This window comes from Zingiber officinale, chromosome 5B (genome assembly GCF_018446385.1).
Source record: "Zingiber officinale cultivar Zhangliang chromosome 5B, Zo_v1.1, whole genome shotgun sequence".
Taxonomy (NCBI): domain Eukaryota; kingdom Viridiplantae; phylum Streptophyta; class Magnoliopsida; order Zingiberales; family Zingiberaceae; genus Zingiber; species Zingiber officinale.
The window spans coordinates 106,300,126-106,315,091 of NC_055995.1; the positions used below are offsets into that span (position 1 = coordinate 106,300,126).

Consider the following 14,966-nt stretch of genomic DNA (forward strand, 5'->3'; position numbering starts at 1 on the left):
CGAGGATGCATTTCCCGTCGAGGGAATAGTAGGCATCAACACGGGAAACCTAAAAGTTAGGATCGAACAGTCGAAAATTATCAAATAATATTTAATTTCATATTATATGTTTTCTGTGCTAACCATATTTTGCAGAAAAAGATAAACCTAGAAATTCTAATCTAGGCTCCTAGATGGATCCAGGCGCCTCTATCACCTCGGCGCGTAACAGGATGAAGTGGCAGTCTTTGATTAGTCGATGCACGTTAGATCCAGACGCCTCAAAGGGATTGAGGCACCTGAGACCGGATAGAGGCGATCAGGAGGCGCGCCACTTAGCGCTCGCCACGACAACAATCCAAGTGTCTCAAAGGGATTGAGGTGCCTGAATGTGGATAAGATATGATGAGTTAGGATTAGATCAGATCCAATTGAGGCGCCTCAATGCTATAGAGATGCCTAGATACTCCTTTATAAGGAGGGTTCGAGAAGAGCCTAACACAACTTCTTCAAGCAACTGAACTCTCAAAAGCTCGCCTGCTACTCTGATTTCCGACGATACTCCGACAACTGTGCTCTACAACAGATATTAGAAGAGCCTAACACAACTTCTTCAAGCAACTGAACTCTCAAAAGCTCGCCTGCTACTCTGATTTCCGACGATACTCCGACAACTGTGCTCTACAACAGATATTTATATTGTCGGTATAATTTATTTTATGCAAAATTGTAATCATTTCTTTGTACTTTCCTTGTACTTATTGAATTGCTAGTGGATTGCAAAGCGATCGTTGATCGCGGGCACATGCTCCGAACCTAGTAAAACCAACGGTGTCAAAATTATCTTTTTATCATTCCGCTGCTTTTTGTTACTCCGATTTTTTACAAAAAAGTGAAAAAGCTATGAACATTATTCATCCCCCCTTAGCACTGTTTCTTGATCCTACATTTTGGTGTAGAAAAATGAAAGAGACTTTACTTGGGTATTTTGAAATATTGGGGTAAAATTTGGACATTATGAGGCTCTATTTAGGTAATGTCTCTTCTTCATAAGACACATGTTAAACTATGGGAATTCAGGTTAATAGTTATGGTGTACCATATCTTCTGGTACTAGATAAAGATTAAAATATAGTTCGCATGCATTTGAGAGTGTTGGTTCCTTTTTTCTTGGCTTCCTGTAGTTGTATTAGTTCCTTGAGTTATATTACATTATAATAACTATGACTATTTTAATTAGTATGAAATTATGTGGATCTGCCAAGCTTTTTGAATTTTGGTTAAAATATAATCTAAACTTCGAATACCAGGAAAGCTTGTATAATGGAAATACAATTTTCTCTTCATTTTACTATCTGCTCTTGACCAGCTTTTGTGTAACTTACTATTTGAGCTGATTTATTTATAAATTCACGCACAATTTATTGGTCCATTAAACATGCCATTCTGAGTCTGGTCGTAGGATTCAACTGGCAAATTTGTTTAATTTTTTATTTATGATATATTGATTTCAAACTACCTAGCTCTGAAGCATACATTCTCTTGATGCTTCATCAGAATCAAATTCTTTTAAACCATGATGATGCTATGAAACATGTGTCAGTCTACTTTTATAGCTCTTTAGTGTTTTTTCCTCTTAAAAATTCCAGCGTGTTTGTTGTTGTACAGGTTGGCATTGCTAAGGATATTTTGTCCAAGATAACTACTAAAAAGGAAGGATTTTCTTGGACAAGTAGAAGTGGCATGGTATGCAAATAACTATTTCTAATTCAATTGTCACCTTATAAACAACAGGACTAATACTCAAATTAAATTTCTTGTAGTTCAAGAATAAAAAAGTTCAACTTTTCATTTGGTTGTGGACATTGACAGAAAATTTTTAGTATGATCTGATAGGATTTAAATTCTGATGTCAATCTGTACCATATGAAGGATTAAACTCAGTCTTCCCTAAATAATGCAACTAGTTTGCTTCAGATTGCCATCAAAGTAGAAGCTTTATTAGGATTCACCGGCTCGGTGCTCAGTCCTCGTATTCTTCCTCAGGTATGATAACTTGCATTTTTCTGGGTGCAGTAAACTTTTTTTGGCTTCCACATCATTTTAGACATTCACGTCTGGTGATTCAGGTATTTGTGGATGATCCAGTAGAGAAGTATATGACAACAATTGAAGAGGCCAGGCCGTTACTTGCAAGCATTACCTTAAACAAGGCCATCATGCGTTTCTCCAAGGATTCTGCTGTTCCAGTAGTGGATGACTGGGGCAATTGTGTTGGAATTGTTTATCGCACTGATTGCAAGAAGGTATTATTACACCCTTCCCCCCTCCAATTTGATTAATATATTGCTGGTTTATAACACTTGTTTACAGTGGGAAGCCACAGCATTATAGGGTTTAGAAAATCCATAAATACCAGTATTGTCATTTTAACCCCACAAAATATTTGAAACATATGATGATAAATAATTCTTTTGCTTATCTAATAAACGTTTAAAAAAATATCATTATTTTTGTAAACTATTTAACCAACATTTTAGGGTAAATATTAGATCCAGACCTATTATATTTTGAAGAGTTTAAGAAATTAAGGTATATTTTAGTAAATTAAATTATTCAATAAAATTTTTAGAATTCAAAGATGCAAGAAGTTATGTTACTTTAAGAAAGATTATCTCAATAAATTACTAAGAGATTAAATGTCTATTTATTAAAATATTTTTTTGTGCCTATTTATTAGAATATTATAACATATGTTGTTATCTAAGTGAAGGGATTAAGTAGATTAGTTACATATTTTAAGAAAGATTATTGATACCGATTCGAAGAAATTTTTGTACAAACCCGTCAATGCTGATCCAAAGGCCAGATGAAAAAGGGTGAGAGTTGCGCGTTAGGTTACCGGCGGACTTTTAGGCAAATATTCAATGAATGGATCAATTAAACTATTATGCTAATGCTAAGATGTTCCCCAGAAGGGGTCCGATTATAACGTCTCGGCAAAAATTGCTACATCTCCTGAGAATTTTAATGTAGTGTTAAATATGAAAATTAATTGTATAAGATTTGGAACATGTAATCTAGGAATGCTCACTAATAAAGTAATGGAGGTAATAAATATAATGATTAGGAGAAGAATTAATATTGTGTGTACAAGAGACAAAATGTGTAGGAGAGAAGATAAAGATGATAGAGATTTTGGGTTTTAAGTTATGGTACACGGGAATGAGTAAAACAAAAAATGAAGTATTGTTGTCGAAAGTTCGCTAAAGGATGAAATAGCAAGAGTAATTAGAAAGGGGATAAGATTATAGCTCTTAGATAGTGGTGATGTAAAAAACTATTAATGTAATTAGTATATGCACCTCGAGTAAGATTAGATAGACACATCAAATCTAAATTTTGGGACGATCAAAATGAGGTATTATAAAATATTTCTCCAACCAAAACGATTTTAATAGGAGATTTAAATGAACATGTAGGAGTGAAAAATGAGGAATATGATTCTTGCATTAGGGTTATAAATTTGGAACAAGAAATATAGACGAAAACTATATTGAATTTTGTGATAACATTTGACATTAAACTAGCTAATATTTTTTAAGAAAAGAGAAGACCACTATGTTCAAAAGTGAATAATAAATCAAAAATTGACTTTCTTATAGTTAGGAAGAAGGATAAAAAGATTTCTAATGACTGCAAGGTCATCCCTAGAAAAAACGTAACTACCAAACATAGGTTAGTAGTGTTAAATATAACACTTTAAATATAGTATCAATAGAAGGAAAATATACACAACTCTTAGAATTAAGTGGTGGAAGTTAAAAGGATGAGAAACAAAACATATTTAAGGAGAAGGTAGGGGTGCATGTATTAGGAGAAATATATGGTGAATCGAATACGACATGGGATAAGATGATATTAAAGTTGAAAATAATAGCAAAAGATGCGCTTAGTCAGTTAAAGGATGTGCACCGCTAAGTAAAGAATCTTAGTAGTTGAATGAGAAAGTGAAAAAAAACAACCTATAAGCTATTGTATATTTATAAGAATGATGAAAACTTAAAAAAATATATAATAGCCAAGAAAGAGGCTAAGAAAGCAGTGAATGAAGGTAAGAATGAAACTTTTGAACTCTTATATCGAAAATTGGATGTAAAAAAGGGATATATTAAAAATGAATTCGGGTATTGGTAAATGATGAAGAAATAAAAGAGCGATGAAAGAGGTATTTTTATTAACTTTTTAATGAAGGTTTAGGTGACCAACTTAGGTAATTTAAGTAAGTCAAATGAGTATAAAAATTTAAATTTTTATCGTATAATTCAAACTTTAGAAGTAGAACAAGCTTTTAATGAGATGCAAAATGAAAAAGCAGTTGGATCAGATGATATTCTGATAGAGGTATGGAAGTGCCTAGGTTAACAGAGTAATGTCTTACAAAGTTATTCAATATGATATTAAAAATTAAAAAAATTCTCTATCAATAGAGGGTAAATATTCTAGTTCCCTTATATAACAATAAATGAGATGTACAAAATTATACAAAATATAGGGGTATTAAACTAACTAGTGAAAAAGTAATAGAAAAAAAGACTAATGAAGGAGACCGAAAATGAATTTGGATTTATGCATGGAAGGTCAATACATTTTTTTCTGACAACTAATTGAAAAGTATTGGGAACAGTAGCAAGACACATATATGGTATTTGTTGACTTAGAAAAAACTTATAATAGAGTTCCAAAGGAAATTATATGGAGAATGTTAGAAAAGAGAGGTGTTAGCATAGAGTATGTTGAATTAATTAAGCATATGTATAAGGATGTAATCATAAGAGTGAAGACTTCATGCAGATTAATCGAAGTAGTTCTTATAAAGATAGGGTTATCACTCTGAAGTCCCTATCTTTTTACACTAATTATGAACGAACTCATTGGACACATCCAAGATACGATACCATGGTGTATGTTGTTTGTAGATGATATTGTTTTGGTAGATGAGATACGTGAAAGAGTAAATGATAAACTTGAATCTTGATAGGAAACACTAGAAGTGAAATGTTTTAGGTTTAATAGAGTAAAGATAGAATATATGAAATATAAGTTTAGTAATATTAGATGTAATAAGACAATATATGAAATATAAGTTTAGTAATATTAGACGTAACAAGACAATTGTTAAGATATAAGATGATGAATTGTCTTTAACTGAGAGCTTTAAGTATTTAGGATCATTTTTACAAAAGAATAAGAGAGGTTGAAAGATGTTTTATATAGGATACAAGCAGGATGATTGAATGAAAGAGAACGATTGGTGTTCTTTGTGATCGTAAATCACCTCTAAGACTTAAAGTAAAGTTTTACAAAATAACAGTTAGCAGTTAGATCTGCTGTGTTATATGAAATTAAATGTTGGGTTATGACTCAAGCACATGAGCAGAAGATGAGAGCTGCATAGATGAAGATATTAAAGTGGATGTGCGGACATACAAAAATTGACAGGATAAGAAATAAAAATATTAGAGAGAATGACAGGTTGCACCTATTGAGGGAAAACTATAGGAGATATGTTTAAGATGATATGAATATGTATCTAGACGATCAATAAATGATTTAGTTAGATGATGTGAAACTATGACAAATGTGCATATCAAACGGAGAAGAGGAAGACAAAAAATAGTTGGTTAACAACAATAAAATAAGATAAAATTTATTTAAAGATAAATGATGATATAGTAAGAGATAGAGTCCAATAGCGTAGGAAGATTCATATAGACAATTCCATTTAGTAAAATAAAGGCTTGGTTGTTGTATTTGGAGAAATTTTTGTACAAACAGTTTTAAATATTTTAGATAGGAAATCTTTTAGGATCTTACATGACTGTTGTGCTTTTTTTTAGCTCAAAGAGAAATTTTTATACTATGATACAATTTGCATGTTTTATTGTCTCAAACATTTGATTGTTCAGAAGGATGAGAATGCTAAAGTTGAATGCGAGTTGCTTGAATTGAAAATAAATATTAAGATCCCAGAGTTATCACAAATCATAACACGAGGGAAAATAGTTAGAGGTGGAATGGATATATTCAAAACTAGTAAATTCTATACTTAAAGATGAATTAGTTAGAATGCGAAATAATCCTCCTTTATAACTTATGCTTTCAATTTATTCAAAATCTTTTTTCATGTTATGACATCCATTTTAATCTATGTGAAATACAATAACATTTTATGTAAACAATTAATAACGTCATGAAAATTGGCACTAAAGAAAATTCAACATTGACACTACAACAAGTATTCAAAATTGAATCAAAGATGGTAGTGAAAATCATAAAGAGCATTATTGAAACCAAGAAGAAGATTATCATGGATGGATATTTAATTTTACTAATTTTTGACATGCAAAGCAATATGGAATCCCGTTTTGCATATGGTTAGTGGCTCCTTCTAAGTTTCTTTATTTACCGTTTAAAACATTAGAGAATCATAAATTTCTAACATGGATAAATATTAGAGCAATGTTAAAATGTATTTAAACCAAGACAGCAACATACCTATGCATATAAAGGTGGAAGGAACACAATAAGTATCCACCTCAATGCCATTTCAATGGAGAAAAAGATTCATGTACTCAGACAATCATTTGGGATAGACACGGCTCTAAGTTCATATAGCCAAACTTAATAGTTGGGATAAGATTTTATTATGATGAGAATAATATTGAATTCTATAAAAAAAGACTTTGGAACTCTATATTTCTATATTTGTTAATATGAAGTAAAATATGGATGATTATAAAAGTATTTGAAGGATCCTTTGATAATGTATTTTGTTGTCTATATTATCTTATTTTGGAGAGCTAGCTGATGCCATGCCATTAAAGGGTGAAAGGTGAAATGATAAAAGATATATATGTGGACACAATCTTGCGTTTAGCTTTTACATAATTCTTCAGTTTGTAATACACTAGAAAAAAAAAAATATGGTTCTGCCATTTGCTTTGGTGCTGATGTATGTTACAATGTTTCGCAGTTGGATGCCCCGATATCTTCAATGATGAGAGGCCCTCCACCTTGTGTAACAGCATCGACATCTATTGGTAGGGCCATTGATCTTCTTCTTGAAAGAAGATACCAAATCTTAGTAGTAGTTCGAAATACTGATATCTATCAAACTATTTATAGCTTTAGTTCGAGGCCTGTTGGAGTTTTCTCACTTGAAAATTTGTCTAGGCTTACGCATATTTCGTCAGCTATGGAAGAAAAGTAATTCCGTAGAACATCAGATGTTGAATGGAGAATATTATTTTTTAAAAAGAAAATTCCTTAATATCATTTTTAATGTTAACACCATTTGATACGGATGAAATTATAATTTATATACCTCTCTATTAAATCTTTGATTCAAGTCCAGCTGAGGTAGTTAGTTGGCTATAAAAGGACTCGATTAGAAAGATTGTGGATAAGGCCTTGTCAGATGTGCTGGATTAGGATCTATTATGCTGAGATGATGATTCCTCAAAGGATTGGTCCAAGATAATGAATAACTATTACATAGGAATCATTGACAATACTGTGTATTACTGTTAATTGTCATTCCAAAACCCTTGCCTCTTGAGATTAGTGGATATGTTATATGCGCCATATCATCTAAGTTGGTCGGAATCGTCCAAACTGAGATTACATTGGCTAAACTACATTATATCTTTGATTTGAACTCAAGTTGAACAACTCTCTAGGTTTCTCAAATTCATCTTGTTGGAGCATTGACACCCATTCATGTTTGAACCTCGTACCCAGGCCCAAGTTGAAGGGTACAACTAGGAAAAAGTTTATCCTAATTCTTCAACCATAACTAAGGTCGGATCCAAAAGTCAAGTTTTGTTGAATGAATTTGTATTTATAAATAAAACAGAGTAGATGCTGCACCGCCTAAATGTACAATCATAAGCCATCTTCTAACAATTACTTATGCCAAACTTCAATTACCCTCACTCTTGACGTCACTATATATTTCTTTTAGCCAAAAACACCATCATAGGATTTAAAAGAAAATTTTCATTAAAGGTACTATCTTTGCTTCTTTTAAACGTGTAAAAATTTGCACGGTGCAGCCGTATGGTGCTTCGGTGACAAGCAGGAGCATCACAATTAATCCTAACTTCAAAACATTACAAGAAAATAGGTTTCAGAGAAAAAAAAATTATCTCTGAAGATAATATTTTTTTAAAAAAGTTTAAAATGAAAAATTGGCTAAAAAATTAATTATTGAAAGTTTCGTTGTTGATTTTGAGATGAAAGACGTTTATAAATCTATTTTTGATTTAGCCAAATGATATTAATTTCAATTTTGAATCCCATCTATAATTTTAACTTAAATATAATTTTAGTTTGTTTATAAATTTGATACAATTCTATTTATAAATTTATATTATAATCTATTTTTATATTTCTCATATACTCGTATTACTTTGTAAGAAACAATAATATATTTTAAATAAATTTAAATATTAAATAACTAATTTCTCAATAAAAAACTCATACAATTAATATTAGTATTCACATCATCCAAATTAATTTAAATATTAATCAAACTGTAAGTAATTAAATAAAATTTTAAATTTCACAAGTAATCTAATCTTTATATCATGACATTCATGAGGACTAGATCTTCCTAAAAATAAATGATCATATATCTCACATTTTGAATCATTTTATGAACTACCTCTTTAATATTTTCTTCTCTTCACCTGTATTCCTCAGTAAGCTTATCTTCCCATTTTTACGATAACAAGTTCCATTTTTTTTTTACTTTAATATTTTTTTTTTGCCTCTGCCTACCTTATTAGCAACATATACATGCCTTCAATTTCTGTGATATTTCTTTATTCTTCTCATTGAAACACATCTCATTACTTGATGTAAGTGAACTTCCATTGGATGAGAAGATTATTCATCAACATTTTATTTCTCTATATATTTTTACTCCCCATATTACAATGACTTATTTTAGTCTATATTAGTCTAATCAATACAAAATAAACAAGTAAGATGTAAAGCAGTGCATTCCTTCATTTCGAAATCTCAAGTTGTAGGAAAGGAATAATTTAACTTGAGCTAATCTTCTCCAGCCCCATTGCATTCCTTTATCTCTTTCTATTAACACATACATATTGTAAATCTGAATGGGAACAATGGAGATAAGTGTATCATGTGTAAAATTAATTCTTTTGTACCAACTCCTTAATGTTTGTGAGAAGGATCATCCTGCCCTGGGATAATGGTGCAGTGAGAGGATGTTTTCTCAAGTTTTTAGATATTTAAGGATCGAGTCTTAACTTCAGCAAATTAATGAATAAATTTTTCTTAATGGATAATTGACCTAAGAACGCTGACTCATCTAGACTGAGTTGTACTATAATATATACCTCCTTTATCACTGAGCAGTCATTTAGAAGCCTTAGCTGGTGATCCAGGTTGTTTCTTTCTCGACGATGAAGCTTATCCCCCATCGTCTCACTGGCCAACCTTGATCCCTCTTATTTTTTATTTTTTTTAGAGGGGTCATATCTAGTATTCAGAGTTTGTCTTGATTTGGTATCGCTCTCGCGGCCCGCATCGAAACAATGCTATACCCCTAGATGTCCAGTCAATTGTATTAAAAGAAAAATCTAACTTTTTATTAGATAAATCTAAGATTTAGATTCGTTATATTATTTATAGTCAAATATAATATATGGGTGGAAAAAAAATATAATAGAAAAATATGGGACAAAAAATAAACCCACTTGGTACAACTCAACATCATCATTCCTTTTGGTTCGAGAAACCAAAAAATTATTCTGTAAGTTTACAAGAAGATGAAAAAAAAAAAAAGGAAATGTATTAAGAACTATGTACAAAAAAAAAAAAAAGGAGAATACCCTCGTGTTTCAAAGGAATTGCACGGATAGAAATTAAAAAAAGGATTGATTTGATTCAAGTCATAATCTATATTGGATTTTCTAATTTCTTAATAGAGGGTCAAACAGGAACCATCGAAGAATTACATATGAATATACAAAAAAAATTACATTATGTGAACCGGAGACTCAATATTACTATTACAAAAGTGGAAACCCCCTATGGGCAACCTAATATTCTTGCGAAATATACAAAATAACTACCAATTCAGTTATTTCAACTACATTGAATGATCTTTTGAATTGGTCAAGACTTTTCGGTTTATGACCGCTTCTCTATGGTACCAGTTGTTGTTTCATTGAATTTACTTCATTAATAGGCTCGTGATTCGACTTTGATCGTTATGGATTGGTACCAAGATCAAGTTCGAGGCAAGCAGACCTAATTTTATCCTCATATGTCGTCTGAGGCCTTAATTTTCCTACTAAAATATCACCTATTTCTACCCAAGATCCCAACATCACAACTCTATTTTTGTCTAAATTGCAGAGTAAATAAGCCTCTAGATGTGGTATTTTCCTATTGATTCTTTCAGGTCCTTGGCTTATCATATGAGTTTGAATTTTATATTTCTAGATGTGAAAAGAAGTATAAATATCTTTATATACCAAACCTTCACTAATTAGAATTGCGTCTTTAAAATTGTAACCTTCCCATGGCATATAAGCTACTAATACATTTTTTCCTAAAGTGAGTTCCCGACCAACTGTAGTCGCACCGTTCGCTAAAATTTGTCCCTTCAACCTTTCTATTTGAATGAATGTATCCAAAACTATTTGCTTACTAGATGATCCCTCTAGAAGAGAGGGATTATATGAAATCCGTCTAGTCTAGTTACTTCGTTCACTATTTCTACTAGCAGGATCCTGAGGAAAAAATTTCATTTCCACTAAGCTGAAACAATATGCGATGCGAATGGTTCTAGTAAATCAAAACCTCTCTCTTTCAGCTTGTTTGACTTCAATTTCCCTTTTACAACACCAAAATAGAAGATCTAGTTACGATTGTAATTAAATTTTTGTATCTTTATCCATGGATCCTTAGTCATACTTATTCAATTGGAAGATTGGATCCAGTTCAAAAAAATATGTTTCATGACTACATAATCTATTTTTATTTATTAAAAATAAAAATGAATTTCTAATAGGAATTTGGATACAAATCGTGAAAATGTATGTTCTTCCTCAAATATACTATTGAGAGGTAAAGTATTAAACTACAGCTCCTAGCTACTTCCACTTAGACTTGTTTGTCAACTCCACTTGGACTTGAGTTACCTAGCACCCAGCTAAGAATTCGCCTGTCAAATTTTAACCACTTAGACTTGATTCACCTAGCCTCTAGCTAGGAACATTATCTGCCAAATCTTAATCGCTTGGACTTTTCACTAAGCTTTCCGTTAGGAATTTGTCTGTCAAGTCTTAATCACTTGGACTTGATTCATCTAGCCTCCAGTTAGAAATTTGTCTGCTAAGCCTTAATCAATTGGACTTGATTCACCTAGCTCATAGCTAGAAATTTTATTGTTTGGTCTCCCACCAAAAATTAGTTAATGCCTAATTTCCAATTAAGACTTTAGATGTCTAGATTCACTAGGACTTAGTCACTGTCTAGTTCGCAATTAGGATTTTAACACATTTCAAATATCTTGCACCTGCAAATTTGACATAACTGGTTAAATAACAACTAACTAAATTTTAACGTTAGTCATATATCAAAACTCTGAGTTAAATGTTAAACACTCATCACCAATAATTTTTCCATTTTTGATAATATGAAAACTAAGTTAAAATTAGTTATCAATAATAAAAAATTAATAAGAATTTTAAATTTATATTCAATGTATGAAAGAAGATAAAATTAGTACGCTCATACATGAATATAATAAATGAATAAATAACTCTCCCTTAATTATTGCTCCTCCTTAATCATATAAGGAATTAAATTTAGAAGTTAATAAACATTTGATTTTTATTTTTTCTTTTATATCTCTCTCCCTTTTTCATATATATATATATATATATATATGTCCCCACGGGCGGGATCAATCGGTTATGACATGGATTCTTGCAGCATGAGTCGAGAGGTCGAGGGTCTGCGGCAGCATATGCGATAACATCAATATCTGTCCGTGCTAAAATGCCTAAGACCACCATGTCATAGCCGGCCCCGTATTCACCGTGATTTACTCCCTCTCATACTTGTGGGGCCGAGGTGAGGGGGCCGCTGGGTTGGCGGTTCCAACCTTTTGCAGCATATATATATATATATATATATAAAATGGGTTAAACTATAAATAAAGCATATAGTTAAGTGTAATTTTGCAGGAATTAAATAAATATAAGTTAAATGTGGATGAATTCAAATTAGATCAAAGTCAAAGAAATAAGACAGCTAAATCAAATACTATTAGAGTCAAATAACGTTAAAGCAAAAAATAATTCAAGCAAACTAAGCTAAGAATTCAACTCAGTTATGAATATTAGAATCCAAGTCAAGTTAAAATAATTCAATTATAGTCAAAGGTAAACTGTACGTCATAAGCATAGTAAGCAACTATAATAAAATCAAGTATAAGTCAAGGATAAGTCAAAATTCAAAGATACGTTAACATGCAACTCCAACTATGAAAAAAATCAAAATTACTTTGAATAATTTTTGTAGATTTTAAAAGTCTAGGTCTGGTCCAATCTCTGGAAGTTTGATTTGCTGTCTTAGGGGTTTGATCGACCGATCCTAATATTCGGTTGATCGATCCCGGTCAGACTTAACCCTGCATAAAAGTATTAGTTTTCTGCAAAACAGAGTTAGAACACAGACGATAATATATAGAAATAAATTTGACAGTCTCCAGACTGTCCGGGTCTGACTTCGGATTTCCGACCGAAAAGCCCTAGATCGACCCGACGTCTACTGTTCCCTCTGCGGAGAACGCGTCCTCACCTACTCCTCTCAGGAGAGTTACCTGATGCCAGCTCGATCATCCAGATCGACTGGACTTTTGCTCGGCACTCGATGCTTCCGTACTTTCTGCTGGACTCCTGCTTCCCGGCTCGTCCAGTCTTCCACCTGGTTCGCGACACCAGGACTTTCCACCTAGGGTTACCACCCCCTAGGAATTTTGCCTGAAGTTCTCGACCCGCCAAGACTTTCCGCATAGGGTTACCGCCTCCTATGACCTAGGGTTACCACCTCCTAGGGTTTTCCACCTGCCTAACCGTAGCTAGGACTTTTGCCTAAGTACCACTTAGGACTTTCCTGCAAGCTCCATGAACCTTCTTAGATAACAACATAACCTTAACTTTGATTTCCTTTGTCATTATCAAAACAATGGTTCGATCGTCGGATGCTTCCCGCACCAACAGCGACTTGATCTGAACATTGGATTTTGCTAACTTATGTATTAAATAATTAATTAAATTATATAGACGATTTGTACTTACAGAGGGGTTTGGCCCTTCGGAAACGGATGTGGATCCGTGACTTCTCTCAGACTCTGCTTCCGATTCGTTCTCGCTTCCGGATTCGTTGACGTAGTCCTGGGCCGTCATCGCGAGAAAACTCGTCTATTCGAGTTATTCGTCGTCAGACTCTTCTAAGGATGACTCATCCCAAGTTGCCTTCAGAGTTTTCTTCCTTCTTGGCTTCTTTACATCTTTCTGATTTGGGTAGTTCGCTTTGATGTGCCCCTTTTGATTGCATCCATAGCACGTCACCTCGAACTTTACCTTTGGTTGGGCCTCCTTCGACTGAATTACCTTTTTAACATCCTTTTTGTTGAAGCCTTTCTTCTTTCTGTAGAGTTTCTTCACCAGGTTGACGAGTTCGATCGTGAGTTCGTCGTCGTCGTCTGAGTTTGGTTCTCTTCCGATTCTGGTTCGGTTCTGCGCTTTGTTTTTGCTTCCCTGGTTCTGTTTGTACCTGCAACCAAAGCAACACCTTTCTCGGTCGGACGTGAGTTTACCTGTTCATGTAATTCAAACTCTGTGGATAATTCATCTAACTTAATGGAAGAGAGATCCTTGGAAACCTTGTAGGCGTCTACCATGGATGCCCACAAGGTATTCTTTGGAAAAGCGTTTAAGGCATACCTCAAGATGTCCCAGTTCTCTACTTTTTATCCGATTGCATGTAGACCGTTGAGTAGATCTTGTATCCGGGCGTGAAGCTGGCTAGCCGTCTCACCTTCCAGCATTTTAATATTATACAATTTATTAAATAATAAATCCCTCTTACTTACCTTGGTGTCGGACGTTCCTTCATGAAGCTCGATCAGCTTCTCCCAAAGTTCTTTGGCGCTTGTGAATGAGCCGACGTGGTTCAACTCCTCCTTCGTCAGTCCGCATTGGAGGGTGCAGACCGCTTTAGCGTTGACTTCTACCTTTTTGATAAGGGTTGCATCCCAGTTTTTGTATAGTAGTAGCTTGCCGACGCTGTCAGTTGGTATTTCCAGCCCAATTTTGACGATCACCCAGACTTCAAAGTGAGTCTGGAGATACGCCTCCATCCGACCCTTCCAATACCCGAAATCATCTCCAGAGAAGAGCGGTGGGCGAGCAGTACTGAACCCTTCTTGGAAAGCCATTTTAGATCTACCACAAGGAAAATGAAAGAAAAGAATGTCCCAAGACTTGATCCTGGATTAACAGTGCGGTATAAAAATAAAAGTAAATTACGTTCTCGAGTGGTGTTGCACCAACTTCGAGAAAAGAGTATGATTACGAAAAAAATAAGATCTGAAGATGGCAAGAATATCGATTCCGATCGACTCTGAAAAACTGAAATCACCACGAAAAGAATGCTTGATTGGTGGTTGCACCAAATCGAAGCTACCCCGCTCTGATACCAATTGTTGGATCGAGATCGCGCTAGAGGAGGGTGAATAGCACTCGTGGCTTTCACGCATTTCGGATTCGTAAAACGATCGAGAATTAAGCACAGCGGAAATAAATAAACAACCACACACAGAAGACCAAGGTATTTACTTGGTTCGGAGCCTAGGGCAACTCCTACTCCAAGGC

At 33.5% G+C, this 14,966-nt stretch overlaps 1 protein-coding gene across 2 annotated transcripts in view; it reads left to right on the forward strand.

Annotated features, from left to right (window-relative positions):
- Positions 1-7,317, forward strand: part of LOC121985280 (pentatricopeptide repeat-containing protein At5g10690-like) — a 28,780-nt gene extending 21,463 nt beyond the window's left edge. For both annotated transcript variants that reach the window (XM_042538629.1, XM_042538627.1), the window contains exons 9-12: positions 1,648-1,725; positions 1,957-2,025; positions 2,109-2,285; positions 7,016-7,317. In XM_042538629.1, coding sequence (XP_042394563.1) covers positions 1,648-1,725; positions 1,957-2,025; positions 2,109-2,285; positions 7,016-7,252 — 561 coding nt within the window. In that variant the 3' untranslated portion in view covers positions 7,253-7,317. The remainder of the gene's footprint in view (positions 1-1,647; positions 1,726-1,956; positions 2,026-2,108; positions 2,286-7,015) is intronic.
- Positions 7,318-14,966: the final 7,649 nt, after the last annotated feature.